This window comes from Mobula birostris, chromosome 14 (genome assembly GCF_030028105.1).
Source record: "Mobula birostris isolate sMobBir1 chromosome 14, sMobBir1.hap1, whole genome shotgun sequence".
Taxonomy (NCBI): Eukaryota; Metazoa; Chordata; class Chondrichthyes; order Myliobatiformes; family Myliobatidae; genus Mobula; species Mobula birostris.
The window spans coordinates 583,735-606,562 of record NC_092383.1 but is presented as its reverse complement, the minus strand read 5'-3'; the positions used below and the strand labels follow the sequence as shown (position 1 = coordinate 606,562).

At 44.3% G+C, this 22,828-nt stretch overlaps 1 protein-coding gene across 5 annotated transcripts in view; it reads left to right on the top strand.

The window, feature by feature from the left end:
- Positions 1–22,828, top strand: part of pde8a (phosphodiesterase 8A) — a 142,057-nt gene that overhangs the window by 103,967 nt on the left and 15,262 nt on the right. For all 5 annotated transcript variants that reach the window (XR_011889028.1, XM_072277893.1, XM_072277894.1 and 2 more), the window contains exons 17-19: positions 6,552–6,750; positions 8,161–8,378; positions 18,964–19,102. Coding sequence is in view for 4 of the 5 variants with exons in the window: in XM_072277893.1 (XP_072133994.1) it covers positions 6,552–6,750; positions 8,161–8,378; positions 18,964–19,102 (556 nt within the window). In the remaining variant the exon portion in view is untranslated. The remainder of the gene's footprint in view (positions 1–6,551; positions 6,751–8,160; positions 8,379–18,963; positions 19,103–22,828) is intronic.

Below are 22,828 nucleotides of genomic sequence, written 5' to 3'. Positions count from 1 at the left end.
AAAGGAAATGGGCAGTCAACGTTTCAGGTCAAGGACCTTCGTCTGGATTGTAAGGGGGAGGTGTTGGGTGTGTAAAGGTGAGGAAAGAGGTGGGCAACATGGTAAGTTTTAAGCGTAGAGGAGCCCACACTAAAGAGCGTTGAATCGGTAGGGTAGGATAGACAAGGTGCAGCTGAATCTCTGCCTCGTCTGGAACGGTTGTTACGTCCCTAGATGGCAGTAAGGGAGAACGGACAAGTGTTACATCTCTTGTAGATGCAGAGGAAAGTGCCCTCCCAGTTACACGGTGTAGTGGATCAGTTACTGTCCTCCCAGTTACAGGGTGTAGTGGATCACAACTGTCCTCCCAGTTACAGAGTGTAGTGGATCAGTTACTGTCCTCTCAGTTACAGGGTGTAGTGGATCAGTTACCGTCCTCCCAGTTACACGGTGTAGTGGATCACAGTTACTATCCTCCCAGTTACAGGGTGTAGTGGATCACAACTGTCCTCCCAGTTACAGGGTGTAGTGGATCACAACTGTCCTCCCAGTTACAGGGTGTAGTGGATCACAACTGTCCTCCCAGTTACAGGGTGTAGTGGATCACAACTGTCCTCCCAGTTACAGGGTGTAGTGGATCACAACTGTCCTCCCAGTTACAGGGTGTAGTGGATCACAATGTCCTCCCAGTTACAGGGTGTGGTGGATCACAGTTACCGTCCTCCCAGTTACAGGGTGTAGTGGATCACAACTGTCCTCCCAGTTACAGGGTGTCGTGGATCACAATGTCCTCCCAGTTACAGGGTGTGGTGGATCACAGTTACCGTCCTCCCAGTTACAGGGTGTAGTGGATCACAACTGTCCTCCCAGTTACAGGGTGTGGTGGATCACAGTTACCGTCCTCCCAGTTACAGGGTGTAGTGGATCACAGTTACTGTCCTCCCAGTTACACGGTGTGGTGGATCACAGCTGTCCTCTCAGTTACAGGGTGTAGTGGATCAGTTACCGCCCTCCCAGTTACAGGGTGTAGTGGATCACAACTGTCCTCCCAGTTACAGGGTGTAGTGGATCACAACTGTCCTCCCAGTTACAGGGTGTAGTGGATCACAACTGTCCTCCCAGTTACAGGGTGTAGTGGATCACAACAACTGTCATTCCAGTTACAGGGTGTAGTAGGTCAGTTACTGTCCTCCCAGTTACAGGGTATAGTGGATCAGTTACTGTTGTTACGTACCCCGTAACTGGGTTGCCAAACCAGCAGAAATGGACCACTCAGTTGGAGTCTGGATTACTGGAACTAAGAAAGTTTTATTAAAGAAATACGCAACACAGTACTCTAATAGTAAGGATATAAATGCAACAGGTTAGCAATGAAAAAACACACATGTACGCAGAACTAGGATAATAGGATCAATCAAGCTCTATCGCAGTCTAGGGGTAAAATGATCAATCACAAGTGACAGAGTTCAGTCTAGTTCAGTTCGCAGTAATCGCCGTCATGCCGTTGGAGAGAGAGAGAGAACGAATGAATATGCAAATCGGATTCCAAACAGACCTTCGATATTCCTCGCAGTTAGCTTTCGGGCGAGCCCTTTGTAATGTCTTCTGAGGTCACCGACTGTGACCCCTCCGTTCCAGACACGATCGTTCTTCAGCGGTGAACCCGGCACCCAGGCAAGGGCGGACACACACCAGGTTCCGGCCGACCGTATCTTTCCACCCCGTGCGTCTATGGCTGGTCCTGCGACCCGACCTCCAAAACTCCCACCGACTTGTGGGGGCGCACCGCTTCCAGGGTCTCGTTACCTCATGGTGTCGTGTGTGGTGTCTTAGCGAACCTGCCCTTTTTTATCCCCCTGCTGGGGTATCGCCTGTCCATCACACTTCAAACAGTTCAGGGTTCAAAAGGAGCCAGTCTTGACAATATTCAGACCGGTGTCTCCTTCCGTTAAACTCTCTTGTCTCTTCATTAACATTTCCAAATGCTGCTCCATTGTCTTACTTATCTCTCTTTCTCCTGAAGACAGGTGGTAGATCAACTGTTGATCCCACTGGTGCTGGCACAGGACAGTTAACATCTTAGTCTACGTGTACTTTTGTAACCCTCTTTCGTCACACCCCTCCCCTTTAAGGATTTTTACTGGGGTAAAAATTATAAGTATGAATACATTATTAGATACACACAAATATACATCATCAGCTATTTGGCTAATACAGAGAATTTTAAGTTGTCAACACCTTGACAGGCAGTCAGCAATCACATTTTTTGTTCCTTTTATATGTGTTATTTTAATAATCCTCTCAAACCAGGCTCCAACTTAGCAGACTTCATAGTGGCCGTAAACACTAATGAATTGTGATCAGTGTCACTTCTCAGTGGTTTTCACCCCAGACACAGATAACAAGGGTCGTCCAATACCAATCTAGCATTCTTTGGCAAGGGCTTTGTAAGAGGGTGGGTACTATCCGCAAAGTTGTTTTTTCTTCTGCAAAACTTCCGATACCACCATCTCCAAGAACCTTCTCAGGGCTCTCTTGTCTGTCGGGGTGGGGACTTCAGCGATAGCCCGCACCTTAGCTTGCATCAGAGCCAGCTGCCCCTGTCCTACCACAAATCCCAGATAAGTGACTTTTTCGTGGCTGAATTCACTCTTTGCGAGGTTCACTGTCAGGCTGGCTTCAAACAGCTTTTTGAACAGCTCCCCCCATGTGTTACTCCAGACCACTACATCGCCAATATACACTTCTGTGTTCCTTAGCCCGTTTGTCACTGAATTAATCATTCTATAGGGGTGTTGCTCACTAGGCTGACCTGATGTGACAACAGCCCCATGTCCCAGCTCTTTGCATCGCCTCGGGACATCTAGACCTATGTGCGCGTGCCGGTTAATTAGCTTTATCAGTGGCCCGCTTTGTTCGGGGGTTAGGTGAGACCTTATCAGCAAAACGGGTCAACACAATAGACATCTCCCATCTGGTCGGCACCATACTCATCTTTTCAAAATGGGTTTTCCCCTTATCAGGTGGCACCCTAACTTCATTGATTTCCGCGCTAACACCGACTAGGTTTGTTAGCATATCAAAAGCCTGTGACCGTTTCAGTTCGCGTCTGCAATAATCAATAACATCCTTCCTCCTGTGCAGCCAGTAAACCTCTTTCATGATTCCGCCGACTGTTTCCCTCCCCCCCCAAAATGTCTACCAAGGGGTATCTTGTGGGCCAGGTTAAGAATCTCATCCCCGTAGATTTTTGGCACCATCCCCCATTCCTCATCTGCGGGTACAGTACTTGGTCTCCCTTTCTTCCTTAGCACTCCCTCCTCCACACAATAGCCTACTGGCTCTCTTCCTAATTCTGTTTCACAGAGAGCTGTTTCCTCGTCTCGCTCCTGTGCCTGTATAAAGTCCTTCTTTTCTAATGATAAATCTACCTTAATTTCCCCACTTCCTCCTGTTTCATTACGTTCCTTCTTTTCACTTTCTACCCCCTCCTCGTACAAGGCTGGTAGAAACATCTCAGCAGTCTCTCTGGGCATACAGCAAGTCACTGCGCAAACGGGATGAACCTGTGAGTCCATGGGCAGGGCCTCAATGCTGGCAGGCTGACCTGTCAGTCTCACTGCCGAGAACACAATTCCCCCGGCGAGGTCATTACCGAGCAAGACTTCCACACCTTTCATCGGTACTTCGGGCCTCACCCCAATCGTGACTAGTCCAGAGACCAAGTTGCTTTGTAGGTGTATCTGGTGCAAAGGGACTGCCTCGGTCTCTTTTCCAATGCCTTTTATGACCCTGACTTTCCCAGTCTCGGTCTCTGAACTAAAGTCTAACACACCCTTTAATATCAATGACTGACACGCTCCCGTGTCTCTCCAGATCCGTACTGGAACTGGGTTTAACCCCTCCTTCACCGACACCAATCCGGCCGAGATAAACCTCTCGCACCCTTCCTGAACTTTTGCAGACCTTTCCTCTCCTAGCGGTTCGTTTACCAGCTCAATACAGCCAGTCGAAATCGCCGTTTTTCCTTTCCCCATCTCCTTCTTTGGGGCAAAGCACCTGGACGCAAAGTGTCCGACTTTCCCACAATTATAACAGACGACCCCAGGAGACTTCCTACCAGACTGCTCCCGGTCTACCTTATCCTCCTCACTAGTCCCCGGCTTACTTTCTGGCTTTTCTGGCGGACTCTCCCCACCGTCCTGACTACCCTTCTGGTAGCCTTTACTCGGGGCAAACTTCATTTTATGCGTCAACGCGTACTCATCCGCTAACTTAGCAGTTGCGGCTAACGTGGCTGCCTCTTTCTCATCTAGGTAGGGTCTCATACCTTCAGGGACACCACCTTTAAACTGCTCAATCAGGATCAGCTGTAGCAGTCTGTCATAATCCCCATTTACCCCCTTCGAGACGCACCAATGCTTACAATATGTCTGCATCTCACGGGCAAACTCTAAATACGTGTGGTTCCACTGTTTCCTCGCATTCCGGAACCTCTGCCGGTATGCCTCCGGGACCAACTCATAAATCCTGAGGATGGCCTCTTTCACCACCTCATACCTCTGGGCATCTTCTGCAGACAAAGCCGAGTAAGCTTGTTGGGCTTTCCCTTTAAGTACACTCTGAAGCAAAACAGCCCACTTATCCCTCGGCCAGTCCTGACTTACAGCAACTTTTTCGAAATGGAGAAAGTACCGATCCACATCGGTATTGCCAAATGGGGGAACCAGCCTAACCTCCTGGGTCACCCTGAACCCTCCACCTTGGTTCGGCATGGGCCCCTGCTCTGCCCTTATCTTTAACCTCTCCAGCTCGAATTCCCTTTCCCTCTGTTTCTCTTCTCGCTCCAACTGTTTGTCCCTCTCTCTCTCTTGCCATTCTAACTGTTTCTCTCTCTCTTGCCGTTCTAACTGTTTCTCTTCGTGTTCTAGCTGCCGTACCCGGAACTCTGCTCGAGTCTCAGTTTTTCAAGCTGCACCTGTACTGCGTCTCCACCAGGTTTTCCAATAGATATCACCTCCAGCTCCCCTTGGGGAAACACACCTTTAGATACGTAGTGCTCTACGATAGCTCTGTATCTCCTCTCTCCTCATTGTCGACTTCCCCTTAACAAGATTCAACCATTTGGCCACAGCTGCCAATTCCGTTTTCCTGGCATCCTCTAATGCCTCCAAGGTCGGCGCCTTTAGAATTTCCTCAATCTCCATTTCTGCTGTTTGCCTTTTCTTTCTTTCGGGAATTTTAACCCAATCAATTTACCCCGTCCCAAATTTAGCGTTCAAAATTGCGGATGAGAACCCCACTTATGTTACGTACCCCGTAACTGGGTTGCCAAACCAGCAGAAATGGACCACTCAGTTGGAGTCTGGATTACCGGAACTAATAAAGTTTTATTAAAGAAATAAGCAACACAGTACTCTAATAGTAAGGATATAAATGCAACAGGTTAGCAATGAATAAACACACATGTACACAGAACTAGGATAATAGGGTCAATCAAGCTCTATCGCAGTCTAGGGGTAAAATGATCAATCACAAGTGACAGAGTTCAGTTTAGTTCAGTTCGCAGTAATCGCCGTCGTGCCGTTGGAGAGGGAGAGAGAGAATGAATGAATATGCACATCGGATTCCAAACAGACCTTCGATATTCCTCGCAGTTAGCTTTCGGGCGAGCCCTTTGTAATGTCTTCTGAGGTCACCGACTGTGACCCCTCCGTTCCAGACACGATCGTTCTTCAGCGGTGAACCTGGCACCCAGGCAAGGGCGGACACACACCAGGTTCCGGCCGACCGTATCTTTCCACCCTGTGCGTCTATGGCTGGTCCTGCGACCTGACCTCCAAAACTCCCACCGACTTGTGGGGGCGCACCGCTTCCAGGGTCTCGTTACCTCGTGGTGTCTTAGCGAACCTGCCCCTTTTTATCCCCCTGCTGGGGTATCGCCTGTCCATCACACTTCAAACAGTTCAGGGTTCAAAAGGAGCCGGTCTTGAAAATACTCAGACCGGTGTCTCCTTCCGTTAAACTCTCTTGTCTCTTCATTAACATTTCCAAATGCTGCTCCATTGTCTTACTTATCTCTCTCTCCTGAAGACAGGTGGCAGATCAACTGTTGATCCCACTGGTGCTGGCACAGGACAGTTAACATCTTAGTCTACGTGTACTTTTGTAACCCTCTTTCGTCACACTGTCCTTCCAGTTACAGGGTGTAGTGGATCACAACAACTGTCCTCTCAGTTACAGGGTGTAAGGGATCACAGTTACTGTCCTCTCAGTTACAGGGTGTAGTGGATCACAGTTACCGTCCTCTCAGTTACAGGGTGTAGTGGATCACATCTACTGTTCTCCCAGTTACAGGGTGTAGTGGATCACAATTACTGTCCTCCCAGTTACAGGGTGCAGTGGGTCACGGTTACCGTCCTCCCAGTTGAAGGGTGTAGTGGGCCACAGGTTGGAAACTTAAATAGACTCAGGGATTGGAAAGTTGTATGGGTGGGCATGGTGGCACTGTGCCCAAAAAGATGAAACCTTTAACTGGACAAGTTGTCTAAATCTCTTATCTTTTGATCTAGGCCTCTAGTCTATCTTGGGCTAAAAACACTGACACGTTTTGGAGTCTGTGAATATTTAAACTGTTCTGAATCGACTGTTCGTTCTTGGTTGCAACTTATTGAAGCAAATTACCACTCCTCAAATTCCTATCACAACTCAACACATGCTGCAGATGTGTTACATGCAACTGCTTATTTCCTTAATAAGGAAAGAATTAAGGTGAGTTAAAGTGCTTCTGTTTTGGTTTAAAATAGTCTGTCACCAGTAACTCAGCTCACTGACCTTAACATTTGATCTAGTGAACGTTGCTTGAAATAGAATATTGAGCAGTACATACCATTCGACCCACAATGTTGTGCTGACCTTTGAACCTACTCCAAGGTCAATCTAGTGCTCCCCTCCTATCTAGCCTTCCATTTGTCTATCATCCATGTGCCTATATAAGAGTTTCTTTAATGCATATGCCACTACCACCACCCCTGGCAGGCAAGTACCTACCACTCTCCATTACATTAAGAAAAATTACCTCCGACATCCCCATCCCCTATCTTTCCTCCAAGTACCTTAAAGTTAAGCCCTCTCATGTTAGCCATTTCACCCAGGAAAAGGTCTCTGGGTGTCCACTCTGTCGAGCCTCTTATTATCTTGTGAAGCTGTAGCTCATGCAACTTTTCCTCTTAGGGCATGCTCTTTATTCGGTGCAACATCCAGGTAAATCTCCTTTACGTCCTCTCTAAACCTTTCACATCCTTATAAAGAGGCAAACAGAACTGAATGCAATACAATACTACAGCATTTTGTCTATTTCTCACTATCCTGAGAAGCAGACAGCGATCTTTTCTCAGCAGCACCAAACCCTGGGTGACGTTCTCACATTAGTTAGTGCATGTTCTGTCACTGGCATTTAGGGCAGCATGTTCTTTGCTTCATGGGAATTCCACTTCAGAAATTTGGTATAAAATTTACTCATTTGTGTGTGGGGGGGTGCGAAATCAATACCCAAATTTGTTTTCAACTGTTATTTTTTAGACATGCACAGTGATGCAGTTTGCCTTTTAAAATAAAAACTACATTCATGGCTCCGTCTGTCTAAGGAGACAATGGATGCGCCCGTTCCGGGGCGCAGACCTGGGCGATAAATATGGAGATCCTGGGCTGCCCAGACATCAAGATTCCCCTCTTGGCCTCACGGATGTGGTCTAAAGGAATGCGAAGCAGTACATTTGGCATCAGTTTGGCTGCAGGAGCTGCTGGGAGGTGATGTGATACGTCATCCAACCGCCTTAGGGGCTCCACTCCGGATTTGTGTAGGGTTTACTCCTTAGTCTTCTCTTCTCCCGAAGATACTCACAAGGCAGTGGGATCCGTAACCCTGGATAGGGGCCCATTCCGGGTACTGTCAACCGGAGCCAGCTGAGCCCAGGACTCGTGTAAAGCAGGGTCGTCACGCCCTGTAGTAGTGACATATGAAGCCACTACTTTAAATACTACAATACGATTTATTTAGGAGCTGAATTTCTCACTGATCCCTTGTCCCATAGCAACCTGCTTCATGGAATAAATGTGAGTGTAGACTCTGGTTTTGTGAATAATTCAGAGTTTTAAATAGTGTTTTTGTCTGTTGTGCAGCAAAGTCTAGACCGTACTGACAAGGTGGCGGCTCTTATTGCAGCCATTATCCACGATGTTGATCATCCTGGCAGGACAAACTCGTTCCTGTGCAACGCAGGCAGTGAGCTGGCTCTTCTTTATAACGACACGACTGTGCTGGAGAGTCACCATACAGCACTGGCATTTCAGCTGACTACACACAATGACAAGTGCAACATCTTCAAGAACATGGAGAGGTGAGCCCATTAGACCTTTGGTGATTATGGCCAGGGAATCACTATGTTGAATATAGAAAATGGTGTAGGATCTCAGCATTTACATTGCAGATTGACTGAAAGTTGAGTAATGTAATGTGGAGAACAGAACTAATGTGTCTTTGATCTACAAGATGGAAATGGGCCCTTCAGCCCAACTCATCCATGGTACCCCTCTCAACCAGCCCGTTTTGCTGGATTTCAGCCTATTATCTCTTAACCACTTACTATCCATGTACTTATCCAACTGCCTTTTAAGTATTGTTATTGTAGCTGGCTTGGCCAATTCCTCTGGCAGCTCTTTAAACCTATCCCCTCTAGATTTTGGTTTCCTTTCCCTGGGGGGAGAAAACTGTTCATTTAACCTGTTTATGCTCTTCATGCTTTTACATATCTCTATTAGGTCGCCCTTCAATCTCCCAAGTTGCAAAGATCAAAGTCTTAAACTTTTCCCTGTAATTTAGGACCTGAATTCCCATAAACTGGAAAGAGTGGAAAGAAAATTTTGATAGCATCTTTCCTATAATGAGTGGTCAAAATTGTGCACAATACTTCAAAAGCAGCCTCACCAATGTCTTGCACAACTGCAAAGTGATATCCCAACTGTAATACTTAGTGCCTTGACTGACGAGGCCAGCTTGCCAAATGTTTTCTTCACCACCTTGTCTACCTATGACACTGCTTTCAGGGAATCATGTACTTGAAGTCCACTGTCCTTCTGTTCCACAACACTCACCATGGCTCTACTCTTCACTGCAAAAGTCCTACTTTGATTTGACTTCCCAAAATGCAAAATCTCACACTAAATTGGAAAAATAAAACTTTTCTCTTTCGTCGGCAAGTTAGCCAGTTGATCAAGATCCCTGTAATTTTTTTCACAACTTTCTTCCCTGTCCATGAAACAATAGATTGCAGATCTGGGCAATGCCGAAGGCTTGAAACAAGGTACTGAATCATTTGAAAGGTAGCCCACTGTAAATTGTTTCAATAAATGTTATCAAAATGTTTTTTAAAGCAAATTCATAGATCAAACTAAAAATGAGTATTGGAGTGTTGACATAGAGTCATAGAAAAGTACAGCACAGTATCAGGATTTTTGATCCATCTAGTCGGTGCTGAACCATTTAAACCCCCTACTCCTGGAAAAACCTGCACTGGACAAGGCTCTCCATACTGCTACCCTCAGTTTACCTATCCAAAGTTCTCTTAAACATTGAAATCGAATGCACAACTTGCACTGGCAGCTCGTTGCATGCTCTCATAACCCTCTGGGTAAAGAAGTTTCCCCTCATGTTCCCCTTAAACTTCTCACCTTTCACCCTTAAGCCATGACCCCTCTAGTTGCAGTTTGACCCAACCTCAGTGGAAAAAGGCTGCCTACGTTTACCCAATCTATACCTCTCATAATTTTGTATACCTCTATAAAATCTCTCAATCTTCTACATTCCAAGGAATAAAGTTCAATCTGTTCAATCTTTCCATATAACTCAGGTCCTCCAGACCAAGCAACATCCTTGTAAATTTTCTCTGTACTCTCTCAACTTCATTTACATCTTTCCTGTAGATAGTGACCAAAACTGCACACACTACTCCAAATTAGACCTCACCAATGCTGTATATAACTTCAACAGAACATCCCATCTCCTGTAATCAATACTTCGAATTATGAAGGCCAATGTGCCAAAAGCTTTCTTTATGACCCTATCTACCTGTGATGCCACTTTCAATGAATTATGGACCTGTGTTCCCAGATCCCTCTGTTCTACCACACTCCCCAGTGCCCTACCACTCACTGTGTAAGATCTACCCTGGATGGTTCTCCCAAAGTGCAACACCTAGCACTTGTTTGCATTAAATTCCATCTGTCATTCAGCCCATTTTTCCAGCTGTTTCATATCCTGCTGCAAGCCATGATAGTCTTGCTGTCCACTACACCCCTGATCTTGGTGTCATCCACAAATTTGCTGATTCAGTTAACCATATTATCATCCAGATCATTGATACAGATGAAAATCAACAAAGGACCCAACAGCGATCCCTGCGGCACACTACAAGTCACAGCCTCCAGTCAGAGAGGTGACATTGTATTACTAGCCTCTGCTTCTCCCACAAAGTCGATGTCTAATTCAGTTTACTACCTCATCTTGAATGCTGAGTGACTAAGCATCTTGACCAACCTCCCATGTGGGACCTTCTCAAATCCCTTGCTAAAATCTATTGAGACAACATCCACTGCCTTGCTGTCATCAACTTTCCTGATAACTTCCTCAATAAACACTTAAGATTGGTTAGACATGATCCACCATGCACAAAGCCGTGCTGACAATCCTTAATCCATCCATGATTATCCAAATACTTAAATATCCAATCCCTTAGAATACCTTCCAATAACTTTCCCACTACTGCTGTCAGGCTTACCAGCTGATAATTCCCTGGTTTCTTTTTAACAGCCTCTCTTGAATAGCGGAACAACATTGGCTATCCTCCAAACCTCTGGTACCTCACCTGTCACTAAGGATAATTTAAATATCTCTGCTGGGGCCCTGGCAACTTCTACACTTGAATCTGCAGGATCCGAGGGAACTCCTGGTCAGGCCATCGGGATTTACCTACCCTAATTTGCCTCCAGCAAACACCTCCTCCCCTGTGATCTGTATAGGGTTCATGAAGTTGATGCTGTTTTGCCTTACTTCTATGGAGTTTGTGTCCATCTCCTGAGTAAATACAGATATGAAAAATTCAGTTAAGATCTTCCCTTTTCTTTTAGATGGATCACCATTTTGATCATCCAGACGACCAATTTTGTCCCTTGCAATCATTTTGTTCTTGACATGTGTAGTATCCCTTGGGATTCTTTTTCATCTTTTTCATCTTGTCTGCTGTGGCATCCTCATGCCTTCTTTTAATCGTCCTGATTTCTGAAGTGCTCTCTTGCATTTCATATACTCTATAAGCACCTCATTTGTTCCTATCTGCCATATATCTTTTTCTTAACCACGGCCTCAATATCTCTTGAAAACCAAGATTCCTTACACCTGTTACCTTTACTGTTTATTCTGACAGGCACATACGAGCTTTGTGCTCTCAAAATTTCATTTTTGAAGGCCTCTCACTTACTGAGAACATCTTTGCCAGAAAACAGCTGGTCCCAAACCACACTTGCCAGATCATTTCTGATACCATCAAAATTGTCCTTTCTCCAATTTAGAATCTCAACCTGCAGGCCAAACCTATCTTTTTGCATATTTACTTTGAAACTAATGGCATTGTGGTGACAAGAATCAGTGTTCCCCTACATAAACTTCTGTCACCTCCCCTGTCTCATTCCATAATAGCAGATCAAGTATTGCACGGTTTCTGTTTGGGACTTCTATGTACTGATTAAGAAAATTTCCCTAAACACATTTGACAAACTCTATCCCATCTAGTCCTTTTACAGGAAGCCCAGAAAATATGTGGAAGTTAAAATCACCTACTATAAGCAGTGATTGATAAGTTTGTGGCCTACGGTAGAAGGAGTCAATTTTGGAAAACCTAGCACATTTATTTTTCAACATAGTCCCCTCCTACGTTTACACAGTTAGTCCAGCAGTCGTGGAGCATACGGATCCCTTCTTTGTAGGAGTTGGCGTCTTGGACCTCCAGAAAGTTGTCCACAGCAGGAGTGATTAACTGGTTTGTCGCCTAAGGTAGAGGGAGATGAGTTATACAGTTCTTGTTACATGTACGTGCAGCTCAACTCTTTGAGTGATTATGCAGAAAGTTTGAAGTTAATAACTCATCTCCTTCTACCTTAGGCCACAAACTTGTCAATCACCCCTGCTGTGGACCACTTTCTGGAGGTCCAAGACGCTGACTTCTACAAAGAAGGGATCCGTATGCTCCATGACCGCTGGACTAAGTGTGTAAATGTAGGAGGGGACTATGTTGAAAAATACGTGTGCTAGGTTTTCTAAAATTGACTCCTTCTACCTTAGGCCATGAATTTATCAATCACCTCTCATATAACAACCTTGTGTTTCTTGCAAAAGTCTGTGATCTCTCTACAAATTTTGTTTCTCTAAATCCCTCAGACAGTTAGGTAGTCTGTGATATAGCCCCATTAATGTAGTCATACCTTTCTTATTATTCATTTCTACCCATAACGGCGCACTAGATGAGTTCTCCTGTCTGTGCTGACTGAGTACTGCCGTGACATTTTCCCTGAGTAGTAATGCCACCCCTCCTCCTTTAATCCTTCCCGCTCTGTTGGGTCTAAAACAATGGAACCCTGGAATAGTGAGCTGCCAGTCCTGCCCCTCCTGCAGCCAAGTCTCACTAACGGCTACAATAGCATAATTCTAGATGTTGATTCATGCCCTGGGTTCCTCCACCTTTCTTACAATACTACTTGGATTGAAATATACGCAGCTCAGAACACCAGTCACAGTATGCTCAACCTTTTGATTCCTGACTTTGAGATTTTACCATCATCTGCCTCCACAACCTCTTCACTAGCTGTTCTGCCACACTGGTTCCCATCTCCCTGCATTTCTAGTTGAAACCCTACCGTGCAGCACAAGCAAACCTTCCTGCGAGGATATTAGTGTCCTTCCAGTTTGGGTACGAACAGTCTCTTCAATACAGGCCCCACTTTCCCTGGAAGAGAATCCAATGATTGAATACTATGTAAATATTGTCCCCATGCAATTAGCTACACTGTATACAATTATAAAGAAAATATATTTACAAATTTCAGGTTTATTGAACAGTTAGTAAGGAAAAAAATTAAAGGCCCCATTACAGTCAACCCAGTCCAAATGTGCACATAAATTTGGAGCTCCTTTTGAAGTTATCTTTAACTCCCGCACTTGACCCATGTTCTCTGTGAAAGCACACACCAACTGCTGATCACCCAAGTCCATCTCAAACAAATACGCCCCCCACACAGGAGTATTGGCCCATCTTCCTCGAAGCCATTCATCTTTACAAAGATGAGACAGCGTCCTCAGCCAACTTTCTGGAGTGGTTTAAATTAATATAGCAGGGGGAAAGGAATCAGTAGGTTAAAGCTGAGAATGAGCCAACAGAAATACAAGTAGATGAAAGGTGTAACATGAATGTAAGGAAGGACAAACCAATGATTGCGTACGAATGCAGACAGAGCAAAGAGTTAAATTGTACCACAGAGGCAAAATTCAAAAGGGCAAAGAATGCAGGGCTGAGGTGCTGTATTTAAATGCGCATAGCACTTGGGATAAGGTGGATGAACTCATGGCACAAATAGAGATTGGTCAGTATGACATTGTGGGCATCATTGAGTCGTGGCTGAAAAAGATCATAGTTGGGAGCTTAACACCAAACGATATGCTTTGTATTGAAAGGACAGGCAGGAAGGCATAGGCAGTGGTGTAGTTCAGTTAATAAGAGATGGAATTACATCTTTAGAAAGAGGTGACATAGAGTCGGAGAATGTTGAATCTTTGTGAAACTTCAAGGGTAAAAAAAAAACCATTATGGAATCAAAGGCCTCCAAATGGTAGCCAAGATGTGGGGTTGAGATTGTAAAGGGAGCTAGAAAAGGCATGTTAGTATCACAATGAAATAAAGGAAATTACAGAGGAGAGGAGCTTGTCTAGGTGGATTGGAGGAGGGTATTGGCGGGGATGACGGCAGAGCAGAGTTGGCACAAGCACAAGATAGATATATCCCATAGTAGACATTGCTCTCAAATGGCGGGGGTAGGTAACGGTGGCTGACAAGGGAAGTTAATGACTGCATAAAAGCCAAGGAAAGGGCATATAAGGTAGCAAAAATGAGTGGGAAGTTGGATGATTGGGAAGCTTTTAAGAAGGGAAGAGATGAAATATGAGGGCAGACTAGCCAATAACATAAAGCAGGACACCAAAAGATTTTTCAGTTATATAAAGAGTAAAAGAGAGGTGAGAGTTGATATTGGACCATTGGAAAATGATGCAGGTGAGGTAATGGGGGACAAAGAAATAGCAGATGAACTTAATGGGTACTTTGCAACTGTATTCACTGTGGAAGATGGCAGCAGTGTGCCAGAGGTCCGTGAGTGTCAGGGAGCAAGAGTGAGTGCCATTGCTATTACAAAGTAAAAGTACTCGGCAGACTCAAAGGTCTTAAGGTGGAGAAGTCACCTGGACTAGATGGACTACGTCCCAGAGTTCGAAGAGAGGTTGCTGAAGAGATAACGGATGCATTGGTCATAATCTTTCAAGAATGACTTGATTTTGGCATGGTCCTGGAAGACTGGAAGGTTCCAAATGTCACTTGACTCTTTAAGAAGGGAGGAAGGCAAAAGAAAGATTATAGGCCAGTTAACCTAACCTCAGAGGTTGGGATAGCGTTTGGAGTCTTTTATTAAGGCTGAGGTTTTGGGGTGCTTGGAGAAGAATGATAAAATAAGTCCAAGTCAGCATAGTTTCTGTAAAGGAAAATATTGCTTGACAAATCTGTTAGAGTTCATCGAGGGAGTAGCAGGCAGAGTGGACAAAGGGGAGGTAGTGTGTGTCATTTACTTGGATTTTCAGAAGGCATTTCGTAAGGTGCCACACATGAGGGTGCTTTACAAGATAAAATCCTACGGTGTTACAGGAAAGATACTGGCATGGACAGGCAGTAGGCAGCGAATGTGAATAAAAGGGGCCTTCTGCCAATCAGTCACTGCTTTATCCATGTTAGAATCTTTCCTTTAATACCATGGTCTTGTAGCTTGATAAGCAGCCTCATGTGTGGAACCTTGTTAATGGTTTCTGAAAATCCAAATACAGAATATCCACCTTTGTCTATCCTGCTTGTTAATTTTTTCAAAGAATTCCATCAGATTTGTCAGGTAAGATTTTCCTTGAGGAAATCATGCTGACAATTCCCTATTTTGTCATGTGCCATAAGTAACCTGAGACCTCATCCTTAATAATTGACTCGTAACATCTTCCAAACCACTGAGGTCGACTAACTGGCGTATAGTTTCCTTCCTCTACCTCTCTCTCTTCCTGAAGAGTGGAGTGACATTTGCAATTTTCCAGTCTTCCAGAACCATTCCAGAATCTAGTGGTCCTTGAAATATCATTACTAATGCCTCCACATCTTTTTAGCCACCTCTTTCAGTACCCTGGGGTGTACACCATCTGGTCCAGGAGACTTATCTACCTTCAGACCTTTCAGTTTCCCAAGAACCATCTCCCTAGTAATGGTAACTTCACTCACTTTATGACCCCTGACCACCTGGAACTTCCACCATACTGCTCGTGTCTTCCACAGAGAAGACTGATGCAAAATACATATTCATTTCTTCTGCCATTTCTTGTCCCCCATTATTACCTCCGCAGTATAGTTCTCCTATGGTCTATTATCCACTCTCGCCTCTTTTACACTTTTATGTATCTGAAAAAGCTTTTGGTATCCTCTTTAACATTACTGGCTAGCTAACTTTCATATTCCATCTTTATCTTAATGACATTTTTAGTTGCCTTCTGCTGGCTTTAAAAAAGCTTTCCAATCCTCTTAACTTCCCACTAATTTTTGCTCCATTATGTGCCCTCTCTTTGGCTTTGGCTTCTCTTGTTGGCCACAATTGTGTCATCTTGGCTTTGGAATACTACTTTCTCTTTGAGATGTATATATCCTGTGCCTTATGAAATGCTTCCAGAAATTCCAGCCATTGCTGCTGTGCTGTCATCTTTGCTACTGTTCTTTTCCAATCAATTCTGAGCAACTTCTCCCTAATGCCTCTGTAATTCTCTTTACTCCACTGTAATACTGATATATCTGACTTTATACTGATAATTTTCCTACTTCTGGCTTCTTTCGCACATGGCATGGGTAGCAATCCTGAGGTCACAACTTTAGAGAGTCCTACCCTTCAACTTAGCACCTAACTTCCTAAACGTACTTTGCAGAACCTCATCACTCTTCCTGTCTTTGTCATTGGTACCTACATGGACTGCAGCCTCTGGCTGTTCCCCTCCCACTGAGTGAGCTATGTCTTCTCAGGCTTCCTATCTCCAATTTGCCATTGCTCAGAGCACCAAAATGCTGTGAGCCGCTGTCTTTTCTACTCAACGGAGAGACAGAGTGAACTATGTCTTCTCATCTTCCAGTCTCATTTGACGCTGCTCAAAGCTGCTGAATCATGAATGTGTATTGATATTAAAATCAGAAAATGCAAGAAAATTTAGGAGGTTAGGAGAATCTGTGGCTTGAGATCACTGGCTTCAGTGGCAAGTGGGACCAGGAACTGGATCAAGCCCTCAATTAGCTAAATGCCCTGTTGCTCCTTGTCTTATGGAAGCTGGCCCACAAAGGCAACTTGCAGTCCACAGCGTGGCGTTCAAGATTTGGGTGGTCTAGTTCCTTGTGGATAGTCCCACCAGAAATAATCCTGACGTACAGTCACCGGTGTGTCATCAGTAGCTTGGTGCTAAGTGTTCTACGTGAGCATGGGGTGGTCACTTCCTGCATTAAATACCAACTACCATTTTTCAGCCCATTTTTCCAGCTGGTCCAGATCCCAATTCAAGCTGTGTTTATATTTCCTGTCCACTACACCTCCAATCTTGGTGTCATCCACAAATTTGCTGATCCATTTAACCACATTATCATCCTGATCATTGATATAGATGACAAACAGCAACAGACCCAGCACCAATCTCTGTGCACACCTCTAGTCACAGGCTTCCAGTCAGAGAGGCAACCCTCTACGACCACTCTCTGGCTTCTCCCACAAAGCCAATGACTGATCCAATTTACTACCTCATCTTCGATGCCAAATAACTGAATCATCTTGACCAACCTCCCATGCAGGACATTGTCAAATGCATTGAGACAGCATCCACTGCCTTGCTTTCATCAGTTTTCCTGATAGCTTCCTCAAAAATCTCTTAAGATTGGTGAGACATGATCCATCCCACACAAAGCCATGCTGATCATCCCTAATCAGTCCTTGTCTGTCCAAATACTTATACTGTATATTCGGTCCCTGAGAATACCTTCCAATAATTCGCCCACTGCTGATGTTCGGCTCACTGGCCTATGATTTCCTGGCTTATTCTTAAAACCTTTCTCTATCAATGGAACAATTTCAACTATCCTCTAATCTTCCAGCACCTCGTCCACTGCTAAGGATCTTTTAAATATCTTTGCTAGGACACTGTAATTTCTGCATAAGCCCCCCACAGGCTCTAAGGGTCTACCTTGTCAGGCCCTAGGAATTTATCCACCCTAATTTTCCTCAAGACAGCAAACTCTTCCTCTGTAATATGTATATGGTCCATAACCTCACTGCTGCTTTGCCTAACTTCTAACTGTGTCTGTCTCCTGAGTAAGTACAGATGCAAAAAATCAATTTAACCTCATCCCTGTCCCTTCTGCAGAAGACTCTGGTTTTCACATTGGTCTGGTTAGACCCAAAATCAATTCCTGAGGGAATGCCTCAGAAGAGATGGTACGCGCTGTAGCCAAGGATCAGTGTTGAACTGAGTGAATTTCAACCTTTTTGATAAATCTTCTGCAAATTTTAAATTGCTTGGAATTGAGGGGAAGATCTTGCTTGTGTCCTACCTAGCAAAGGAAGATAGTTTTGGTCTTCAGAAGCAAATTGTCTCCTGTTCAGAACATCTGTCACAGCTCCTCAAGAAATAATCTGTTACTCAGTAAGCCTTCAGCCTCTTCAGAAATGGCTTTCTTTCTGACAGAGTTGGGTCATGTGGTGACCATCACTGATAGAGCAGCTGACTGCTGCTCAGTTCATTTCCATTCCAACTCAGTAATGCAATGCTGCAATCCAGGCCTGGCCTGAGAAGTTGTATCTATACAACACAGGTGGTGGGCAGTGGCTATTACTGAGTCCACTCACCAGAGCCCACTAATGTTCACAGCTAACTAGAGGCCAGCGCAAATGCAGAGTAGATGAAATTTGTTCTTCTGTGAATGGTTTGCAAAACCCAACACCAAAGTTTTTCCTCACTGACGGGATGTATATCAAGGACACTTTGGAGCACTCTTCACTGAACCTAACTCCAACTGCTGAGGTTCAGTGTCATGCAGAACAAAACAACCTTGATCAACACAACCCCCTAAAGAAGAGTTCCTCCATCAGGACTGCCCATTGTTAGATTCTATATGCTGCCCAACGTGCATCTCAACTCACTGTGGTGCCATTTGGAAGCAACCCACAGCTTTGCAGACTCTTCACACAGAGACACCTGAAAACCATCTACCTTCCCTCAGTACTACACTTATCAATTCCATATCCATTGCTGCTTTGTCAAATTCTGGGAGCTCCCTCACCAGTATCACGTGGAACAAACTCACTAGGACTGCAGTAGTTTGTCTTGCCTTCTGGGGGTTAGTTAGGGGATAAACAATAACTTAAGGGACACTCATTTTTGATTTAAAATCATCAACAAAAAAGGCCAATCTTGTTAGATTTGGCACCCTGTTGGTCCCCTGTTTCTGTCTCTTTACGTCATTGTTTAGTCACATTTTGCATCTGTGTGTGATTGTTTCTGCAAAGCAGCTTGGACAGTGGTACTCTGTTAAACTGGGACAATGATTTTGGCAGGAATGAATACCGGATTCTCCGACAAGGTATCATCGACATGGTCTTTGCCACTGAAATGACCAAACACTTCGAACACGTCAATAAGTTTGTGAATAGCATCAACAAGCCTTTGGCTGGATTGGAGGAAAATGGCATTGGGGTAAGCATGGTATTGTATTCTGTCCCGCTCAATCCTGCTGTCCAGTACATAGTTAAATCATCGATCAGAATGTGCATTGTGATGTTCAGTGGTGTCCCACTTCCTAAAGAGTTGTTGCATTGACAGAATAAAAATGGATAAGTAAGTTCTGTATTGATTTCAGACCAATTCTGGCTGAGTAATTCTAATTTAGTGCACTGGCAAGCAGAATATTGGGAATGTGTCTGCGTGCAAGCAGGTCGGCGGGGGGCAGGGGTGGGTGGTGTTGGTGTCTGTGCACGAACAATTTGGGGAACTTGACGCTATGCTGGCAGGATTGGTTTTGAACAACAGCACCTAATGTTGAGTTGAAGGGCAGGCAGTTCTGAGGGCAGCTTCCAGTGATTTGATTATAGATTTCTTCTTTTTACAATGTTATTTTGGGTTTCATCTGAATGTCTGCAGGAGACCAGCAAGACATAATGTGTGTGGAATCATAAGGTAGTTTGTAATCCACTGTAAGGAATGTGTTGCTTAATGAAAGTCCCCCCCACACACCGTGGCTTGATGTGTATCTCCCCACCCCTGCACATGCCACGGTTTGACATGCACCCTTTAAATGACTGTCTAATTCACTTCCACACCAGGCACACTGGGGACTCCATTTCCAGATGCTTTCTTAGGCCCTGTATAAAGCAAGGAGTGTACGTTAAGCATGGCAGGGATGTGTGTAAAGTGTTGTGAACCTTGATCACTGTACTTGTTCTGATGATGGAAAAATTATTCACTGAAGCTATTTGTGCCCAGAGAACAAGTGGTTCTAAATATCTGGCAAAGGCTTGGAACCACGTAGCATATTGCTTCGCAAACACGAGGAAATCTGCAGATGCTGGAAATTCAAGCAGCACACACAAAATGCTGGTGGCATTTCAGGCTGAGACCCTTCGTCAGGATTAACCTACTGGACGTCAGAACTAACAGGTTAATCCTGACGAAGGGTCTCGGCCTGAAACGTCAACTGTGCTTCTTCCTATGGATGCTGTCTGGCCTGCTGCGTTCCACTAGCATTTTGTGTATGTAGCATATTGCTTTTTGTGTTTGTTATTGAGGGGTAGTGTAGAGCACACCAGGATGCTAACATCTACTACCATTCTTTGGCTTCTCCCACAAAGCTAATGTTTAATCCAACTTAATACCTCATTTTGAATGCTAAACAACTGAATCTTCTTGACAAAACTCCCATCGGGACCTTTGTTAAAGTCTACGTAGATTACATCCACTGCCTTGCCTTCATCACCTTTCCTGGTAACTTCCTCAAAAAGCTCGATAAGATTGGTTAGGCATACCCACCACATACGAATCATAGAACTCTACAGTACAGAAAACAGGCCATTTGGCCCATCTAGTCTGTGCTGAAACATTATTCCACTAGTCCCACTGCCCTGCATCCAGTCCATAACATTACAGACCTCTCCCATTCATGTACATATCCAACTTATTCTTAAAACTTAAGAGTGAGCCCACATTTACCACGTCAGATGGCAGCTTGTTCCACACTCCCACCTCTCTGAGTGAAGAAGTTCCCCCTGAACCTTTCCCCTTTCACCCTAAAGCCATGTCCTCTCGTATTTATCTCTCCTAATCTAAGTGGAAAGAGCCTATTCACATTTACTCTGTCTATACCCCTCATAATTTTGTAAACCTCTATCAAATCTCCCCTTATTCTTCTATGCTTCAAGGAATAAAGTCCTAACCTGTTCAGACTTTCCCTGTAACTCAACTCCTGAAGACCTGGCAACATCCTAGTAAATCTTCTCTGCACTCTTTTAATCTTACTGATATTCTTCCTACAGTTAGGTGACCAGAGCTGTACACAATACTCCAAATTTTGTCTCGCCAATCTCTTATACAACCTCCCCGTAACATCCCAACTCCTATACTCAATACTTCGATTTATGAATGCTGGGATGTCTATCCAAATACTCATATCCAGTTCCTTAAAATCATTTTCAATAACCTTCCCACTACTTATGTCAGGCTTATCAGTCTATAATTTCCTAGTTTGTTCTTAGAGCCTTTCTTAAACAGTGGAGCAACATTGGCTAACCTCTAATTCTTTGGTACCCCACCTGTCACTAAGGATGATTTAAATATCTCTGCTAGGGCCCTGATAATTTCTGCACTTGCCTCCACAGGGTTTGAGGGAACATCTTGCCAGGCCTTCGTGATTTATCCATCCTAATTTGTCTCAGGGTAGCAAACACCTCGGTAATCTGTACAGGGTCGAAGAAGTTGATGCCTCTTTGCCTCACTTTTATGGACTCTGTGTCCATCTACTGAGCAAATACAGGTGCAAAAAATTCACTTGAGATCTCTCCCATCTTTTTTGGCTCCACGCATGGATTACCATTCTGATCTTCCAGAGGACCAGTATTTTCCCTTGTGATCCTTTTGCTCTTAACATATCTGTAGAATCCCTTAGGATTCTCCTTCATCTTGCTGGCTAAGCAATTTCATGCCTTTTTTAATCCAACCTGATTTCTTTCTTAAGTGTTCTCTTGCATTTCTTATAGTCCATAAGCACTTCATTTGTTCCTATCAGCAATAAACCTCTTTTTTTTCTTAACCAGCGCCTCAATATCTCTTGAAAACCAAGGTTCCCCGCATCTGTTATCTTTACCATTATGACAGGCATATACAAGCTTTGCAACACACAAAAAATGCTGACGGAGCTCAGTAGGCCAGGCAGCATCTGTGGAAGAGAGTAAACAGTTGACGTTTTGGGCTGAGACCCTTCATCGTGTTTGGACGTTCAAGCTTTGTACTTTCAAAATTTTACCTTTGAGGTCCTCCTACTTACCAAGTACACCTTTACCAGAAAACAGCCCGTCCCAATCCACACTTGCCAGATCCTTCCTGATACCATCAAAATAGGCCTTTCTCCAATTTAGAATCTCAACCCGTAGATTAGATCTGCCTTTTTCCATATTTACTTTGAAACTAATGGTTTTGTGGATACCAGATGCAAAGTGTTCATCTACACAAACGTGTTGCCTGTCCTGTCTGATTCCCTAATAACAGATCAAGAATTGCATACTTTCTTGTTGTGACTTCTATATACTGATATTTTAAAAAAACTTTTCTGAGGGCATTTAACAAACTCTATCCATATAGTTCTTTTACAGTATGGGAGTCCCAGTCAATATGTGGAAAGTTAAAATCACCAACATCTTTAAGTTTCTTGCTATAGTCTGCAATCTCTCTACAAGTTTGTTCCACTATATTGATTGGACTGTTGGGTGGTCTGTAATATAACCCCATTAACGTGGTCATACTTTTCTTATTTCTCAGTCCATCCATAACGCCTCACTAGACGAGTTCTCCAGTCTATCCTGACTGAGCACTGCCATGATATTTTCCTTGACTAGTACTGCCACCTCTCCTCCTTTAATGCCTCCCACTCTGTTGCGTCTAAAATGGAACCCCAGAAAACTGAGCTGCCAGTCCTGCCCCTCTGCAGCTAAGTCTCTCTAAGGCTGCAGTATCCTAACTCCAGGTGTTGATCCACGCCTTGAGCTCATCCATCTTTTCTACAATGCTTCTTGTATTGAAATATACACAGCTTAGGACACTGGTTGCGCCATACTCAATCTTTTGATTCCTGACTTTGAGGTCTTAACAACACCTGTCACCACAACCTCTCCTCCATGCGTTCTGGCGCACTGGTTCCCATCCTCCGCAACTCAA